The 19,807-nt window shown below is 34.8% G+C and overlaps 1 protein-coding gene across 5 annotated transcripts in view; it reads left to right on the plus strand.

Annotated features, from left to right (window-relative positions):
- The window catches only part of SREK1 (splicing regulatory glutamic acid and lysine rich protein 1), a 43,638-nt gene extending 24,907 nt beyond the window's left edge, over positions 1–18,731 (plus strand). For 3 of the 5 annotated variants that reach the window (XM_090276334.1, XM_090276339.1, XM_090276337.1), the window contains 4 exons: positions 264–638; positions 7,194–7,289; positions 14,398–14,542; positions 15,640–18,731. In XM_090276334.1, the coding sequence (XP_090132460.1) occupies positions 264–638; positions 7,194–7,289; positions 14,398–14,542; positions 15,640–15,789 (766 nt within the window). In that variant the 3' untranslated portion in view covers positions 15,790–18,731. The remainder of the gene's footprint in view (positions 1–263; positions 639–7,193; positions 7,290–14,397; positions 14,543–15,639) is intronic. The other 2 variants (XM_090276335.1, XM_090276336.1) reach the window with 2 other exon arrangements.
- The last annotated feature ends 1,076 nt before the right edge of the window (positions 18,732–19,807 follow it).

Below are 19,807 nucleotides of genomic sequence, written 5' to 3' on the forward strand. Positions count from 1 at the left end.
AGTAATGATTAATACTGGTTTCCACTGATTTGACTCTGATGGCCATTATGACTTATGAGGTTTCCAGACTACTGTACTTAATTCCACCTGGTAATCGTTTTATTTAGCAGCTTAGTTACAACTGAGTTACACAGAAATTTATATGTGATATCGTACAACTATTAGAAATAGTTTTGTGTTGTTAATTATTGAAGAAGGGGAGGTTCTTGTGGGAGTAGAACTACTTCAGTTGTGAATTTACTTATTTATTTTTGTTTTTAAAGGGACAAGAGAAAAGACACCCGAGAAAAGATGAAGGAAAAGGAAAGAGTGAAAGAAAAAGATAGAGAAAAGGAAAAGGAAAAAGAGAGAGACAGGGAAAAGGAACGTGAAAAGGAAAAGGAACGGGGGAAAAACAAAGATAAAGAACGGGAAAAAGAACGGGATAAGGATAAAGACAAGGAAAAGGACAGAGAGAAAGAGCGGGAAAAAGAGCATGAGAAGGAGCGAGACAAAGAGAAGGAAAAAGAACAGGATAAAGAAAAGGAACGAGAAAAAGACAGATCCAAAGAGGTAGATGAGAAAAGAAAGAAGGATAAAAAATCCAGAACACCTCCCAGAAGTTACAATGCATCAAGAAGATCTCGTAGTTCCAGCAGGTTTGATATGCTTACAATTTTTACCAAGGGGTTTCCTGATGGCAAATGTAAACATGAATTTAACTGAGGGGAGAGGATTATTCTATACAAGTGCAATCAGTACAGTAATACCAGAACATCTTCCTCTGCAGAGTAAACATTTCTCTAACAGGCTTGCCACAATAAACCTATGAGGAGGAGGGATGGATAGTATTGGACAAAATTATTTGAGACGTTTTACCTATTCTTTGTAATACATTATTTTAACCTGGTAGTGGCGGCAGCAGGGGCCGCTGCTGCTGCTGATTTTCTTGGAAAGTGGATGGCAGGGGCAAGTTTTTTTTTTTTTTTAACTGGGGTGACGTTGCTTAATAAAATTATAGGTTTCAAGTGTACAAGTCTATAATGCATTGTCCATATATTGCGTTGTGTTTTCACCACCCAAAGTCAGATCTCCTTTTGTCAGCATATATTTGACCCCAATACCATTTATATCCCTTAGCCCCCTTTCCCGCTGGTATCCACCATACTGTTGTCTGTGTTTGAGTTTTTGTTTGTCCTGTTTGTTCATTTGTTTCTTTTAGTTTTATATCTCACATATGAGTGAAATCATATGGTTCTTGACTTTCTGTCTTAATTAATTGAGCATGATATTCTCAAGATCCATCCGTGTTGTCACAAACAGCAGGCAGTATTTCATCTTATGACTGAGTAGTTGTATATTTGTACCACATCTTCTTTGTCCAGTCATCTGTCAGAGGATAGTTGGACATTACTTCACACCTTTTAGAATGGCTATTATGAACAAGACAAGTAATAACAAGTGTTGGGGAGGCTGTGGAGAAGGATACCTCACTCAGTGCTGGTGGGAATGTAAACTGGTGCAGCCACTATGGAAAACAGCATGGAGGTTCTTCAAAAAATTAACACATTGACTGCCACACTGGAAAAAATAAATTTTTCCCTGGAGCTATGATGTTTTATTATGGAAATAGAATAAAAACATTGAAAACAAAATATTTATTTGATTTGAAGAAAAAGTAATGGGAAAACTTTGGAAACAGTTCATAAAGGAAGTGTTTTTTACATGTCAGATTTAGTGAAATTTAGAAGTTAAAATAAATAGGAAATAAATTAATGTCTGTTCATTTGATCATGTTTTTAAATTGCCAGCATTAATTTAACAATGACACCATCAGTAAATAAGATTTTCACAGACCATCTGCAGGGTATTATCCATGAGGCCACTCGTCACATAATATATATGTTATAGCATGGTAGCATGAGTTGCCTGTGCACCATGAGGCACCCAAGGTAAAGTGACATGTAAATTGTGTACGCTTCACGAAGCTCCAGGCTTAAAACTTGGGTGAGTTAAATAAAACCTATGTGGCAGTTAATGTATTGAGCTTAGAGTTACCATATGACCCATCTACCCCCAAAATTTGAAAACATTTATTCCCAAAGATATATGCACCCCTTTATTTATTGCAGCATTATTCACAGTGGCCAAGACATGGAAACAGTCCAGGTGGTTTGTTTGTTTGTTTTCTTTAATATAGAAGAATTGACCTCTTAGGCTTCTGTGTTTCTTTGGAATGGTGTGGTAAAATCTACTATACAAAATTATTCCTAAAGCTACAGTGTTAGTGCTTTTGTCATCTAAGTTAATTTTTATAGGACTATTTTTTGAAAGTATGGTGTTTAAATTTTGGTAGTGTCGCTTGTAAGGTTTTGCTTTTTTTTTTTTAGGACTGTTCCTTTAATTTATTAATAGGTATGCTGCCACCAGGTGGAGTAGGTGGCCCTTGTAACAGCAGCAAAATGAGGACCTTTATTAATTCAAGATTATCTAACCTGTATCCATTATTCCAGATGCTAATATGACTTTAAATAAAGAGAAGTTATTAACTTGTGTTAAGCTATATATTAAAAATATTAAATATATATATTTAGCAAGTTTTAAAGATATTTTAAGCATAATTTTTCATAGCAAATTATTTCTGAGACAGGAATATCTATTTTTTTAACTTTCAATAGCTTATTCTTTTTTGCTTTTTCAAGATTTTGTTTACTTATTTTTAGAGAGAGAGAAAGGGAGGGAGAAAGAGAGGGAGAAAAACATTAATGTGTGGTTGCCTCTTTCACATCCCCAGCTGAGGACCAGGCTTGCAACGCAGGCATGTGCCCTGACTGGGAATCAAACCTGTGACCCTTTGGTTCTCAGGGTGGCACTTGATCCACTGAGCCACACCAGCCAGGGCTAATAGCTTATTCTTTTTTTTTTTTTTTAATATGCTTTATTGATTATGCTGTTACAGTTGTCCCAATTTCTTTTCCCTTTGTTCCCCTCCACCCAGTGAACCCCCCCTCCACTTGTCCCCACTCCCCTGTCCATGCCCATTGGTTGTGCATATAGTTCCTCTCAACATCTTCCTATCTAATCCACTCCCTCCTACTACGCTTCTTAATTCCTGTACCATCCTCCTCCATTTCCCCACTTCCCCCTCCCTGCTGACCTCCCCCTATAATGTTCCCCATACCTATAATTCTTTTCCCACTCTCATTGCCTACTTAGTTTGCCTTTGTTTCGATTCCCTAGCTTCCGTCGTTGGTTGTTGTGATACAGTTTTCATTTTAATGTTCATAGTTTTGATCTTCTTTCTCCTAAACAAGTCCTTTTAACATCTCATATAATAGTGGTTTGGATCTAATGAACTCCTTCAGTTTTACTTTGTCCTGGAAGCACTTTCTCTGCCCTTCTATTCTGAATGACAGCTTTGCTGGATAGAGTAATCGTGGTTGTAGGTTTTTGCTTTTCATTACTTTGAATATTTCTTGCCAGTCCCTTCTTGCCTGCAGAGTTTCTTTTGAAAAATCAGCTGATAGTCTTATTGGAACCCCTTTGTACCTAATTCTTTTCTTCTCTCTTTCTGCTTTTAAGATTCTCTCTTTATCTTTAATTTTTGACATTTTTATTATAATGTGTCTTGGTGTGGTTCTCCCTGGGTCCAGTTTTTTTGGAACTCTCTGCTTCCTGGACCTGTAAGTCTATTTCCTTCTCCCAGTTAGGGAATTTCTGCTTCATTATTTTTTCACATAATTTTTCAGTTTCTAGTTGTTCTTCTTCACCTTCTGGCAACCCTATGATTCGGATGTTGGCCTGCTTATAGCTGTCCCATAGGTTTCTGAGCCTCTCCTCATTTTTCTCACCTTTTGTTTCCTCTTTCTGCACTGGTTGACTGTTTGTTCCTTCCCTATGTTCCGATTTGTTGATCCGTGGTTTTCTTTCCCTCACCACTAGTTTCATATGTGTTTTCATTCATTTCAGCAGGACTAGCCTTCATTCCTTCCCCGTTTTGTTTAATATCTGCTGTTAGGTCTGTAAGCATTCTTAAAACCAAAGCTCTGAACTGTGCCTCAGAAAGATTTTCTATCTGCTGTTTTGTTAGATTAGATATTTGCTGTCTGGTCAGCTCCATCACCGGTATCTCTATCATGATCTGTGCCATCTTGACAGTTTGTGTTTACCTTGGCTTCCTGGGCGGGCTGTCACACCTCCTATGCTATAGGGGGCGGAGCCCCGTGCATTAGTCACTACTGGGAGATCCTTCTCACCACACTGGCGTTTTGTGTGGGAGTGGGGGTCCAAGATGGATTCCTGCTGTTCACTCTCGGCTGAGAGACTGGGAGCCTCCTCCTCTGTCCCCACCCTCTCCAGGCCTCACAGTCCAAGGCAATGGGGGGCTGCCTCCCCCGGCGTTGGAATCACAAGCTGACGGGTCTGATCTGCAGCTACAGGTGACTGTGCTTACCGCCATCCCACTGCCGTTGCTGCTGCTGCAGCACCCAGCAGAGCTTGACCTCTCCACCCCGGCTTCGCTGCTCTTACCCATCCGAACGAGCACCACTTCTTTATAACTTCATACATTGGACTTCCATTTATTTTCTGGAACTTCTGGTTATTTCTGGTTTTGTGGTAGTTGTATTCCTTCTTAGTTGTGGAGGGAGACGGAACATGTCAATCTAGGGCCCCATCTTGGCTGGAAGTCTCCTCTGTGTGTTTGCCTCTGTGTCTTAGGTAGAGTTGTCACTCCTGTTGTAATAGCTTATTTTTAATACTAGTCTTTGGTTAGATAATACAAGATAATCACAGGCATTTATTGAGTGCTTTTACTATTTGCCAGATTTAATGTCTCAGCCGTTTTTCATGATTAACCTTATTTAATCTTACAATAAGCCAGTTGAAGACTATTATTATTACGGTTTTAAAACATCAGGAAGTCTAGGAGAAATTTTCCATCTGCACTCTACTTTAATATCACAAGTGGACTAGCTCTTTCTCTTTTTAGGGATTAAGTTTACTTGAGAATTCTCTAACCAGTACTTGCTACCTACTTTAAATAACTGCCTCGCAAGCATAAAGTTTAAAGCAACACTGTGTGTTTAAATGGGGCTTAAAACAAACAGGTCATATTTTAAGCCCATTGAATCAAAACCTGAAGAATTAATTTAACCTCACTTACTGTGGGTATCAGTTGAGCCTGCGACTGCACGTTTATGGCACAGTGATTTTATTGATTATATGTTACACATTCTTTTGTGTTTATGTGATTCTTTAGATGTCACAGTTCACAAAACCAAATAATGTTTTGATTCCTTTTAATTTAGTTGAATTTACTTTTTCTGATGACTGTGAGATGTTTAATTTTTTCATGGCCTGTTTTAAAGTTGCTTGATATTTACGAAAATTCAGATGTTCACATTCAGTCCTAAGTATATTCCTAAATAACCTCTGGGGCCTTCTGGAGAATTTATGCTGACTAACACTCCCTTTGGCAGTTTGGACCATTTCATGCTTTCAGAAGAGCTTGATGAAAAGTTAAAATTTCTTAATTTATAGCGGTTTTCTGATTTTGTACTCTGATTTGTTTAATAACTTGGAAACATTTCAACTGCTCATAAAAATGGTCTACTTAATATTTTTATTTCTAACATTGTCAGCTAATCTTTTTGGAAGAAAATTTTGTTCTGTAAAAAACTTCATTCTTAAAAGTTACTGTCAATAAAGATGAAACCAAGAAAGGGAGCAAGAAAATGTTTATTGAGCACTTATTATTGTGTGCCAGACATTCTAACTACAGTTCTTCATACTACAGCTGCTTGCTTCTTTCTCGACTGATTTATATTCTAGATTGCTTTAGCTCTTATCATCAGCTGGTTGTTATTAGATATCCACCTGTACATAGTGCTTCCTGAACAAACAGTCACAGTGATCAACGCCTCAGAGCCCTTCTGTGTAAACTTCAAGTCTGGGATTCACTGATGTTCTCATGCTATGAAAAAAGTACTTCAGGTTCTTGTGCTGAGCTGTTACAGGATAGCATTGATTGAACTGAATCTTGTTATCTTAATTTCTTCATCAGTCAGAAGTATAATTTTGGGGTATCCTGGAAATAAAGTTGGGTAACGGAGGAGAGCGCTTTAGGTAGAGTTGGAATTGACTTATTTGTGTTCTCAAAATTCTTGAGCTTTTTTGGTCTTAACATCTACCATATATACCACATCTGAGCATTATTTAGGTTTTCCTTTTATAAATGAAAAACATAGATAAAATGTTTCATTAACCAAGAATCAATTTACTGAGATGGTAAGAACAAATTAAATTCTAGAAGATTAGATTCTTTCAGCTATATGGCCACTAATTAGCAGAACTTGTGAGATAACTTGTTGGATACATTAATCATTTAGTAACTGTTATCCTTATATATCATCCCCTCAATTATGGACATCTTGAAATTTGTTGTTTCTAAGTCGACCACTTTAGAAATGAAGTAATTTAGAGTATTCATATTTCCTAATATGTTAAGCAAAATAGTTATAATAATAATAAACATTTTATCAATGTAGTAATTATTTTTTACTTTGTCATATTTAAATCCCAGGTTTTAAGTATTTTACTTATACCTAAGCTGTGCACTCAACTTTAAATAACAGAACAGCAGCAATGAAGTGGGAGGAGCTGGGAGAGTAAAGCATAAGATGAGTTAATGTAAATACTTATTCAGAGATAATCTGAATACTTGGGTCTGAGAAGTTCACATTTTACAAACCAGTTTATCTTACACTTCTTGAAAAGGGCAGGTTACCTTGTTACAAAGTAATCCACAGTGAGGCAGCAAGGAACTAACTAGATGTACGACCAGGGATCTGAGGAGCAAACATAGTTTTAGTTGTGAAGGAAGAACATGTTTGAGAGAATCTGAAATATCCATTAATATTTTTTTCTACCCAAGATGTATTTGTTCAAATAAACCAAGTGAATTGGAGGTCCTCTATCCTTTCTAATATGAGATCTTAGGATAGCTTTTTATCAGTCTGTAAAAACTTACGGTTCATAATTTGATCTGCACTAAAATTAAGTAATAAAATGTGCTCATAACATACATTAGTCAAAACTGGCCTCCAAAGAATACTATTCACTTGAGATCATTAAGGACTCTTCTTTATTTATTTGAATTGCCCTTTAAATTGCACCCCTACCCCCCTTTTTAATGGCATATCTTTGACTTTCAGGGAAAGGCGGAGGAGGAGGAGCAGGAGTTCTTCCAGATCCCCAAGAGCATCAAAAGCCATAAAAAGGAAATCTTCTAGGTCTCCATCTCCGAGGAGGTAGGTTGAAAACATTTGCTAAAACTAAGGAGGAAGTGGGGGGAAATTTTTCTCTTCAGTCTTTATATTTTTGAATGAATGAGATGTAATACATTTGCATGGTTCAGAGAAAAACAATATAAAAAGTTATACATTGAGAGATCTCATTTTCCACCTATGTGCCCATCTACTGTGTCCTCATAAGTAGTGACTTTAAGTTTTTTGTATATTCTTTCAGTTACACACTCACACCATACAAGGTGAGGATATGTAGTTTTTCTTTTAGTTTATTTTTTCTACAAGAGGTAGTACAAAATAAGACACTGTTGTGCACTTGCTTTTGTCACTTAACTATCAGATCTTTCCATATTCATCAGAGACTGCTGCTTCTTTCATTTTCACAACAGCATGCACTTTGGGTATATGATACACCTTAGTTTGACCAGCCTGCAGTAGAATGGGTTTTCTTAATTTTTCTGTTATAAATTATATAATACTGTAATGAATAGCTTTGGACTTACCTCATTTTGTAGTGTGCAAGTATGTAGGAAAACTTTCCAGAAATGGTAATGTTGAGTCAGAGGATTGTATTTGTAATGTTGTGAAGTATTTCTTTATTGCCCTCCATAAGGATTGGCAGCACCTTGTACTTCAACCAGCTGTGTAGGAGAGTACCTGTTCCCCCACAGCTATATAACAGGTTGTGTAATCAAAAGTTGTGGGGTTTTGCCCACCTGATAGATCAGAAATGGTACTAACATACAGTAATTTTAGTTGCATTTCTCTTAAGAGTGAAGGTGATCATCTCTATGTATATATAAAGGCCATTTGTATTTCCTTTCCTGTGCATTGTCTGTATATTTTGCCAGTTTTCCTGTGGACTCTGTTTTCTATTATTCTCAGGAATTCTTTTTATATTGGGGAAATTATTCTTCAGTAATTTGATTTCAAGTTGTCATTCCTAGTTTGTCAGCATATCTTTTAAAGTTACTGTTTCTAAATTGACTGCCCTTACAAATGCAGTAATTTAGAGTATGCATATTTGCTCATATATTAAGCAAGATAGTTTTAAATAATAAACTATTTAGTAACTATTTTTAATTTGTCACTTTTAAATACCAGGTTTTAAATACAAATATTTAATTTTTACATAATTTAATTTCTCAAATATTTTTCCTTTATGATTTCTATATTTTGTCATAACTTTAGAAAGGTCTTTTCCTAATTCCAAGGTTACAATAGAATTTCCATTTTTTTTCTTCTACTTTTATGGTTTATTTTTACATTTATATTTTTGATCTATTAGGAATTTATCCATATGTACCATCTGGCATATGAGTCAAATTTTATTTTTCCAAATGTTTCTCTGTTGTTGTAATACCATTTATCAAAAACTCAATTTTCCTAACACTGGTTCGATATGTTGCTTTTGTCATGTACTAAATAAATTCTTCTATTTGGGTCTATTTCTTGGCCTTCTATGCCAGTGATATTCATCCTTTTTCTTTTTCATTTCTTTTTTAAAGTATATTTAATTATGTTGTTATGGAATTCCCAATTTTTATTCCCTTTGCTCCCCTCTGCCTAGTACCCCCCCTTCCCTCTAGCAATCCCACCCCCCTTAGTTCATGTCCATGGATCGTGCATATAAGTTCTTTGCCTTCAACCCTTTCCTATATTATTCTTAACGTCCCCCTGTCTATTTTGTACCAACCAATTATGCTTCTTAATCCCAGTACCATTTCCCCATTTCTCCCCCTCCCCCCCCAGCTGATAAGCCTCCAAATGATCCCCATACCTCTGATTCTGTTCCTAATCTGGTTTGCTTAGTTGGATTTTGTTTTTATTTTTTAGATTCAGTTGTTGATAGTTGTGAGTTTGTTGTCATTTTAGTGTTCATAGTTTTGATCTTCTTCTTAAGTAAGTCCCTTTGACATTTCATATAATAACAGCTTGGTGATGATGAACTTTAGCATTACCTTGTCTGAGAAGCACTTCATTTGCCCTTCCATTCTAAACAATAGCTTTGCTGGATAGAGTAATCTTGGTTATATGTCCTTGCTTTTCATCACATTGAATACTTCTTGCCAGTTCTTTCCTGCCTGCAAAGTTTCTTTTGAGAAATCAGCTGGTAGTCTTATAGACACCCCTTGGTAGGTAAGTCTGTCTTTCTCTTGCTGCTTTTAAGATTCTCTCTTTTTTCTTTCACCTTTGGCAATTTAATTATGATGTGTCTTGGTGTGGTCCTCTTTGGGTCTAGTTTGTTTGGGACTCTCTGTGCTTCCTGGACTTGTATGTCTATTTCTTTTGCCAAATTTGGGAAGTTTTCCTTCTTTATTTTTTCACATAAGCTTTCAGTTTCCTGTTCTTCCTCTTCTTCTGGCATCTCTATGATTTGGATGTTGGTATGTTTGAAGTTATTTCAGAGGTTCCTAAGCCTCTCCTCATTTTTTTCAATTCTTGTTTTCTCAGTCTGTACTGGTTGACCTTTTTCTTCCTTATGTTCCAAATCATTGATTTGAACCCCAGTTTCCTTCCCTTCGCCATTGGTTTTGTGTGGATTTTCCTTCGTTTCATTTAGGATTGCCTTCACTTCTTCCCTTATGCGTTTGCCATACTTAAGTATATCTTTTAAGCCTATGAGCATCTTTATCACCAGAGTTTTGAACTCTACATCTTTTAGGTTGGCTATCTCCTCATTGCTTCATTCTCCCACTGGGACCTTAATGTGTTCTCTCTTTTGGGCCACACTTCTCTGTCTTCTCATCTTGACAGGCTCCTGTATTTGTTTGCCTCTGTGTCTTAGGTAGAGCTGTTGCACCTCTTACATTGTAAGGGACGGAGCTTTAGGTATTATTAGTAGGAGCCACCGTTTCACCATGTTGTGGCGCTGTATGTGGGGGAGGGGTCTGAGAGGGAACAGTGCTGCTTGCCCAGCACTCACCCCTTTTCTAGGCACTTCTCCCATTTTCGTATGGGACTGGTTCCTCTTTAGCTGTTGATCTGGCTGTTGTTCCCAGAGTGGGTAGGTCTGTGGACGTTCTAGGACCGTAAGGACCCTTTAAACAAGCAGACTCTGCTGAGAGACTGGCAGTTTTTTCCTCCGCCCCAGCCCCCACTGGTTTGCACAGTCGAAAGCAATGAGGCTTTATTTTCCTTGGCCCTGAAACTGTGAGCTGTGGGGTCTGGTCTGGACTGGGAGCCTTCCCCAGGTGTCCCTCCCCACTTTTTAAAACATGTGATTGTGCTTTCCGCTGGCCTGCCACCACCGCTGCCACCACCACACCGCGTCCTTTCTGCCCCGGCTCTGCCCCTTTTTCCTGTCTGGATGAGTATTTCTTCCCTATATCTTTGTTTCCCGGACTTCCATGCAGTTCTATTTCCTGGAACTTCCGGTTGTCTCTAGTTTTGAGGTAGTTGTATTGCTTCTTAGTTGTGAAGGGAGATGCAGCGTGTCTGTCTACGCCTGCATCTTGGCCGGAAGTCTCAACTTTTTTCATCTCACGACACACATACACTAATTACTAAAATTCTGCGGCACATCCACAAAGATATATTTTTTGCTGATCTGACCAAAAAAAATAAAATAAAATAATTTTGATTCATTCACACTGGAGGCTATTGCTGTGTGCCTGTTGGTTTTTTTTTTTTTTTTTTAAATACTCTTTAAGAGGAAAGAGGTCAGTATCCCTGACTAAATAGTCAGGTATTGTGTGTTTTAAAAATTCTCACAGCACACTGGTTGAAAATTGCTGAACTATGCTGTTGGATTGGTTTGATGATTTGTGTACCGATGCTCCATGGTTTAGCTATTCAGATTGTATAGTATTTCTTAATATCTAATAAGGCCTGTTCTCTTCCACGCTGCCCATTGCTCTTTTTTGAGCTTTTCTGACCATGCTTATGTTTATTTTTCATTTGACTAGAAGAATCAGTTGTTTTAAGTTCTAGAAATACAACCTATTGATGATTTGTATTACAGTTGCATTACATTTATTAGACAAAATTTATAAGTAGCTTTATTAATTAATAAAGCTTTATGATGGTGAATTTTTATATTCAGAAACATGGCTTATTGAGGCCATCTTTATCTTTTAATGTTTCATACAGATTTTATGTATTTTCTAAATTCTTAGGTATTTTATTTTTTGTGTTGCTTTTGTAAATTAGGTGTTTTCTTTCATTATGTTATCTAATTGGAGGTTGAGTATATACATAGGACAGTATTGATTTTTGTTTATTTTTTCATGTCACTACCATACTGATGTCATAGTTTTTCAGTTGGTTTTCTAAGTTAGAAAGGAGAAATTTATAAAAAGCTTTGCCAGAATGTAAGGGACATCTTTTCCAGTAGAGGTATTTTATTTGTTTGTGTGTTACTGTTTTTAGGTGAGAAAAATGGAAGGCATAGGATGCTATAGACGTGGCTATATTTTTATTGAAAAAAGAAAACTTGCTGATTAAAGTCAAGACTTTTCTCAGTTGTGAACTCAAGTTAGAGAAAAAGACAACATGCAGTGTTACTCCCTTCCCTATTTCCTTTACTTTGCTCCCCCTTCACCCTCTGTAAGTGATTGTTAATTTTACCGTTCCTTTCTTTTTGCAAAATTGAGTCAATAAATATATTTCAATTTCTGTTTCCACAAGATAGTATATAATATATGTGCAGTGTGTGTGTGGTGTGGTCAGTGACTGTACCCAACCCTACATTCACCTGAGTAATTTTTTTTAATGAGAAATAATTCACTTATTTTAAAATTCTCCCTTTTAAGTGTGCCACTTAGTGGTGGTTAGTATGTTTACAATGTTCTTTAACAGTCACTGCTACTTAATTATAGAACTTTTTTTATCGTTTCAGAGAAAGCCCATACTCGTTAGCAATTATTCCCCATAGCTCCTGACAGCCACTAATTTATTTAGTGTCTTTGGATTTGCCTCTTCTGGACATTTTATATATGAACTCATACAATATGTGTGGTCTTTTGTATCTGGCTTTTTGACTAAATGTAATGTTTTCAAGGTTAGGTTTATGAATTAGTAGCATGGATGGGTATTTCATTCCTTTTTATGGGTGAATGATACTCATTTGTGGGTAGAAAACGTGTTTTATTTATCTAGATTGGTTGACAGACATTTACTATTATTTCTATTTTTTGGACATTATGAATAATGCTGCTTTGAATATTCATGTACAAGTTTTTGTGTGGACACGTTTTCATTTCTCCTGGGTTTACTAGGAGTGGTAATTGCTGAGTGATATAATAACTTTCTCTTTATCTTTTTGAGAAACTGCTACATTGTTTTCCAAAGTAGCTGTGCCATTTACATTCCTGTCAGCCATGTACAGTGGTTCCAGTTTCTCTGCATGCTCCCTGACACTTGTTCCTGTTTACCTCTTGACTATAGTTATTCTAGTGAGTGTGTAGTGGTATGTCATGGTATTGGTTTGCAGTTTTCTTACGATTAGTGATGTTGAGCATTTTTTTCCTGTGCTTATTGACCACTTGTATATCTTCTTTGAAGAAATCTGTTCAAATTTGTGTACATTTTGTATTGGGTTATTTTTTTGTTAAGTTGTAAGAGCTATTTATATCCTAGATATTGATTTAAAAAAAATTTTTTTTACCAGATATATGACTTTAAAATAGTTTCTCCCAGTCTGTGGGTTGTCTTTTTACTTATTTGGTAGTATCCTCTGATGCACAAAAGTTTTATAATTTTGATGAAGTCAGATTTATTTTCCCTGTTGCTGCCTGTACTTTTAATGTCATATCCACGACATCATTGCTAAATCCAGTGCCATGATGATTTTTCCCTATTTTCTTCTAAGAGTTTTTTTAGTTTCAGCTTGTATGTTTAGTTCTCTGATCTATTTTGAGTTAATTTTTTATATGTGGTATAAAGTAAGTGTTCAATTTTGACTTGTATACGGCCATACAGTTTTCCTGAACAATTTGTTGAAGAGGTTGTCCTTTCCCTATGGAATGGGTCTTGGCATCCTTGTAAAAAAAAAATTATTAGACCATATATGAGTATTTGTGGGCTTTCTGTTCTGTTCTATTGGTCTACATGTCTGGTCCTTAATACCAACTTTGTTCTTCTTAAGGTTGTTTTGGCTATTTGACGTCCCTCAGGATTCCATATGAATTTTAGGATGGGTTTTTCTGTTTCTGCTAATGATACCAAATGGGATTTTCATAGGAATTGCATTGAATCCGTAAATCACTTTGAATATTCTTGTCATTTTTACAATATTTAAGTCTTCTCCATGAACATGATGTCTTTCTGTTTGTCTTTATTGCTCACAGCAAACTTTTGCCTTCTTGGTTAAATTTTTTCTTAAGAATTTTATTCTGTTTGATGCATTTGCTGCTACTTTTGTTATACTAACTTTTCATTTGAACTTGGATTTGTTTCCTAAGTGTCTTTGTTTCAGTGGTATTTGTGTTTATTTTTAAACTATTCATAATTAAGAGGAGAAAGTATAGAATTCCATATCAGGTCTAACTATTTTGAGTAGAAGCTATTTATTATGCTTCTTATGTGAAATGTATTGTTTTTTTCCCTTTAATTTTAAGGGTGCCTTTTTTTTCTTCTTTAAATAAATTAAACTTGTTCATTCCATCTTCTGCTTAACTTTTGCCCTTGAATTGGTGCGACTTCTTTGTAATGGTGAATGATGAGGACACATGGAACAGTAAGTTATTCGAAGTTCCAGCTTTGCTAGTAGTCCTGCCTGGGAGCCACATCTGATTATTGCCTCTTTTCATGCCTTTCTGTTTATTTGATTTTGCTGTGAAAATGTGGGTTAAAAATGTATATATTTGTTTTTATTTTATCCTAATTATAGCAGATAACTCTCGAATGTTTAAGAACTAATAAATTGACAATCCAAAAATTGTTTTATGTGAACACAGGTAGGCTCTGCTAAAATGACTTGTATATCTTTAAAAGTTAGAGTGTGGGTAGAGTAGGTAAGGTTATAGGCCTCATTTATGTTACTTGGTCAAACTAGGTTACAGATATGCTTAAAATACAATCCTTTGGTGTTAGATAAGAATATTTTGTCATTATTATAACAGGTCTTTAATTTCTTAGAAAGTAACTGACATTACCAATATTTTTATAGCAGAAATAAGAAGGATAAAAAGAGAGAAAAAGACAGGGACCATATCAGTGAAAGAAGAGAGAGAGAACGTTCAGCCTCTACAAGAAAGAATTCTAATGACAGAGATGGGAAGGAAAAATTGGAGAAGAACAATACTTCACTTAAAGTAAGCAATAGTCATTCAGTATTTAGCCTTTGACTAACCAATAATTGAGATTGTTCTTTGTTGAATAGAAGTAGTTTTAGGCTAAAAGCTCCTTGAAGGCAACAGTGTCTTACATGTTTTTTTGTATTTTTTCATATTTGTTACATTGACAGTTTTTTTAAAATACTAAATTTTGAAGGGATGAGATAAAGTGAATTGAAATTTAAACAATCAACATTTCTTATTTTAGAGAATCAGAATGGCATACAGTAAAATTATCTACATGTAACAAATATGTGTGATTTTATACTAAGACTTATGTTTGACACAATTTTCCTCACTATTTGTTTCAGCAAAATTGACAGTTGTTCTGTCATTGGTTTTGTAATATATACTGAAATTAGGTTTGTTGAGTTAAAATAATTAATGAAAACCGAATTTCAACAAGTGGGGGTTTTTGGATGAATATTCTAAGAGCTTGTTAATTATGTTAATTCCCCTGTTATACTGGTGTTTGTATTTGGAAATCAATTACGAGTTTGGAGCTTTTATCTTAACAATTTTATTTACTCTCGTTCTGATAATAGTTTCTCATCATCAGTAATGTTGATAATGTGGATTTCTTTAGCACTTACTTATGTGCCAGGTACTATTCCACGTGTTCTCGTTTAAGTCTCCCTTAAGATGAGGGCAGAATTTGGACTACTTTTAGAACAGTCTTTGTTAGGAGGAATAGTGATTTCCTTTTCTACCTTCCCTTATTTTTTCCTTGTTATTCATATCACAAATCAGTCCTGGCATCCTTCGGCACTGTTTTACTCTTTCAGGAGATCTGTCACATTTTTTGAAGTCAGTGAACATTTATTGAACACTTCCGTAGACTTTCTTTTGATCTATTTTATTCTAATTTAATTTCCATGGATTTTCCGCCTTTTAGGAGTACAAAAGACATATTGACATAAGTTTGTATATCCTATTTATATGAAAAGATAATGGGAGAAAATATCTCATTTTATTAATTCACAAAACATGGAAGTTACATATTTTAGCCATAAGCAGAGGTAGTAGCAGGCAACTCTTGAGAAAATATTAACTGTATATCTTAATATTTATTGTAGGAGAAGGAGCACAACAAAGAACCAGAATCAGGTGTGGGCAAAGAAGCAGATGACAAGGATGCACCTAGGACTGAGGAGAACAAAGTACAGCAAAATGGGAATTGTCAGCCAAATGAAGAAAACCTCTCTACCAAAACAGAAGCGGTATAGGACCAACAAATGCACCTCTAAACACACGCTGGAATAAAATCCAAAGCTTTTAAGTCTCTTAACAAGATGTTAAACAGTGAAGAAATCCAGTTGAGCATAAAGATAGGAGCTAACAGCTTTTCTAGTTGTTAGGTAACCTTGTGGCCATCTTGTTACTGGGTAAGAAAATACAGCATGGACATCATGAAAATAACAGATGTTACCCAAACTCATCTTGTAAAATCTGTGCATTTCCATGGTGGCTGACACACTTGTCATGTGGTTTGTTAGTGTTTGCCAAGAACCATTACAAATAAATGGGACATTAAAGATCCAAATTTGTACTATCCATGAAGACTAGAGATAAGCATTGGAGGCTCTTTTAAAAAGTTCTGGTTAATGAATTTTGAATTGTTTTACCTTTTTTTTTTTTTAATTTCAATATATATAAATTGATGATGTACTTGAAATTGGTGCAATTATATATCCACCCTTGTTAAGTGCAGAATATGTAAGAAGTTTTAACACTTCACAGGATTTAGAGTGATTGTGTTAAAATCTCACTATTGTGTTTTCTTTTTCTCACTGTTTAGCACAGCAGTTTTTCTTTAAAATAGTTTTACAGATTAAAATTGCTTAAATAAGTGGATTAAAAAACAACCTTCAATGCATGCTACTACTGTTCTCTTTCCAAAGGAAGAATGACTGTGTTGAATACTAATTATGTATTAGTATTCAGTGTTTAGAATCATTGGATTTCCCTACAAAGTAAGCACTTCTTTTTTAACTTTCTTGACATTTCCAAGCTTAATATGAATAATATTGCAGTGTGTGTTGTCAGCAGTAGGTGGCAAAGGTGTCATTATAAAAAGAACTTGGGTTTTCAAAATGGGCTATGGGAGCACAAGCTGAAGCTTTAGTGCCTTCTACAATGTGGTATACTGTTTTCTAGAATTTTATATGTGCTAGTCATTCTCAAGTCATACGGAATTTAGGTGGATATTCCATTTACTCCCATAGAGAAATGTGTAAGTGATACGTCAGAAGAGCTTCTTATTTAGTTCACCTAATATGAGCGGGAAGTCCTGTTGTCAGGAATGACTTTAGAGCTTTTAAAACAACTGCAGTTTTGGGACCATTAGTTTTATACTGTGATAATTGAAAATGAAGCATGTTCATAATTTACTTAAAGCAAACCCTTTAGTTGTCTACATGGGATGGCCTTAATTATTACCTCTCAATCATCTTCTCATAAACGATGTTATGCAGAAATTGTACTTAAAGGAGAACACATGAGGTTGTTTTATGTTAAGGATATGTTTACTTGGTTCAAAATACAGGTCATCCATCATTCTTAGGTTCACTTTCTAAAGAAAGTATGCAAGTAGTAAAATGACAACATCGCTGATATTTTCCCCCCTAAACCATAGCTGATGGTTTCAAAACTCTTGTTATTGTTATATTTCCAAAAAAGTTACACCTTTTAATTAGCATGTTGTTGAAAAATCAAGTATAATTATTTTAATACAATCTAATACAATCAAATTACTCAGTTGCCTTACCTCATGGGAAGAGTTATTTATAGATTTAAAAAGCTGGGTAGCACATCAGTTACTTGGTTTCAACCTGAGGTTTTTCTTTTTAATGTTAATACTATTGAAACTTAACTATTTGGTGAAGAATGGAAAGAATTGCCCTTATTGCAAATAATGAAGCCTGATTTGATTATGAAGCTGCTTAATTACTCTTCATGTGTCCAGAATTACTGTGGTATTTTTTTCCTTTTTGTCACTATGTACATTAAAATTTTTGAAAATACTTTACTATGTAAAGTATAGGTGGTCATTTTAATCATTCAACCACATGCGGTTGGCTGGTAAACAGCTTATTCTGATAAAAGAATGCTTGGTGAATATGGGAAGATCTTGAAGGAGTACGTATGTCTTGCATCAACAGTTGTCTTATTTATGATATGTAAGTAGAATAGAGCAAATGTTTGAATCTTTGTTATTTTTAGTACCATTTCTCTAATAAAGCTAAGTATTTTAGAGGAAAGTATGTATTTCAAAACAGCATCTTAGTTTTTTCCTGTCCTTTTTTTAGTTTCCATAGGAATTATTTTGACATGGAGTGCATGTTTGTGTGCTGTCTATAAAACAATCATTAAAGGTTGAGGTGTTTTCTTGTACTCTAGACTCTATTAAATGTTTTTTGTGTTGTAATTAACATTTAATTTGGATCCTGCTGCTAATTATTTTTCTTGCTGATTTAATCAGCTTTAAAATAATGAAAGACAGTGATTTGTAAAAGGTGGACATAAGTAGGAATACAAGAGACCTGGAGAAAGTGAAATCATTTTCTTAAATTAGGGCTTATGGAAGCAAAGCTATCTAGGGTCTATAGATACTGGGGTGCTCTGTGTGTGTGAGAGAGAGAGAGCGAGACAGACATTTCCTCTTTGTTCACTTATGATATGTTTCCATTTGTTTTATTTAATTTTCTTTCAAGGAATGCTGTTTTTTTCTTTAAAATTATTTTTGTTTATCCCAGGTAGATGTTGTCAGAAAAACTTGAGGTAAGGCCAAGAAGACAGCCATTTTATACTTGAAACCTTCTGTAATTAACTTTTTTAGCCTGATTATACAGAGAATACACTTTTCCTTAAATTGTAATTGCTCTTCATTGTTCTAGACAAATTCTGTTGGCCCTCTTGTTCTTGCCTTTCAGCAGTGCACACTGAAATGATAATACAAAGTGGCCCTTCCTAAAGTAGCTAGTTTATGTGAGAAAACAAGTGTAAATATTTAATTTCTGCAACCATCTCCTTAGTTATTATTTTCCATCTGTTACAATTGCAAATCCTAGTTAGCTTATGATTTTCTGTTCAGAATTCTATTTTTCAAGACGTTCACTGTATGCCATGTTGATCTTCAAAAGTGTCAGTGGCTTAAATTTTGACATGCTCAATTAAAAAAAACATTTAGAATCAATATTTTGTCAAGAAAATAATATCTTGTGTTATTAGTCATTCAGGACCCGCATTCATTCCTGTGTTGCTATCATGTTAAAACTTAACAAAGAAAATAAACCCTTGATGCAGAGTTTTCAACAACTATATACATATAGTAATAGGCTTTTAAAAGTTTTAAAAAACCTATTAGAAATAATATGGTTTGATTTAAATCTTTAGTAGTTGAATTAGTTAAAGTGAATCCTTTTGGAGAGCTGCATTGAGTAACTTAACATTTTAATTAGTCCTTATATTTTCTCTAAAAGATAGTATCAGTTTAACTGGGCAGGTAATAAAGTAGAGCTATTTCAATAAAGTAAGTTTGTTCCTTATGTGTTTAAATATTAAAACAAAAATTTTTGCTACTTCTATACTTAGCATTTTCTTTATTTATTAATGTAATATTCGTTTAAATTGTTTATTTTCAAATTTCAAAGGTTAGTGCTCTTAAAATAGCTAAATTATATTTCTGAAAGCAAGAGTCCAGTATAAATGTAATAAATTAATCTTTTAAAATAAAATTGACTTCCCTACTTAATCTTGGGTTTGTGGGTGAATTTGTTTTCCTTAGTACATTTTTATTGATGATTCTGCATAAAGAGTGATACATTATTTTAAAAATAAAAGCTAAAGCTGTTAATGACCTTGTTCCGTATTCTGTTACATTTTTTCCCAGTTTATTTTAAACTACTTTTATAGTTTCTAGCAATTAATTTATTATAGCTCTTAGTTTATATCTAATATAACATTCCTTAATACATTGTTTTTTAAAAGCAGGTTTGTAGTCTGCCTGATTTACTTGTATCTCTAGCTAACATTTTAATTTTGAAAATTGCCTACTTCTGGGAAACTTCACATTATTTTCCCAGGATTGGAATGGATAGTTCCCTTCATTCTTGATTAACCTTTATTTGCTAGATTTCTTAACCATGTTAAGTTCAGATTCATTAAACTCATACTGAAAGAATTAGAGTTGAAATTGAGTTCTACTAGTTTAAGGTTACGGGTAGGCAAAAAACTGTTGGGGAA

This window comes from Furipterus horrens, unplaced genomic scaffold (genome assembly GCF_987537825.1).
Source record: "Furipterus horrens unplaced genomic scaffold, mFurHor1.1.pri manual_scaffold_5, whole genome shotgun sequence".
Classification (NCBI taxonomy): domain Eukaryota; kingdom Metazoa; phylum Chordata; class Mammalia; order Chiroptera; family Furipteridae; genus Furipterus; species Furipterus horrens.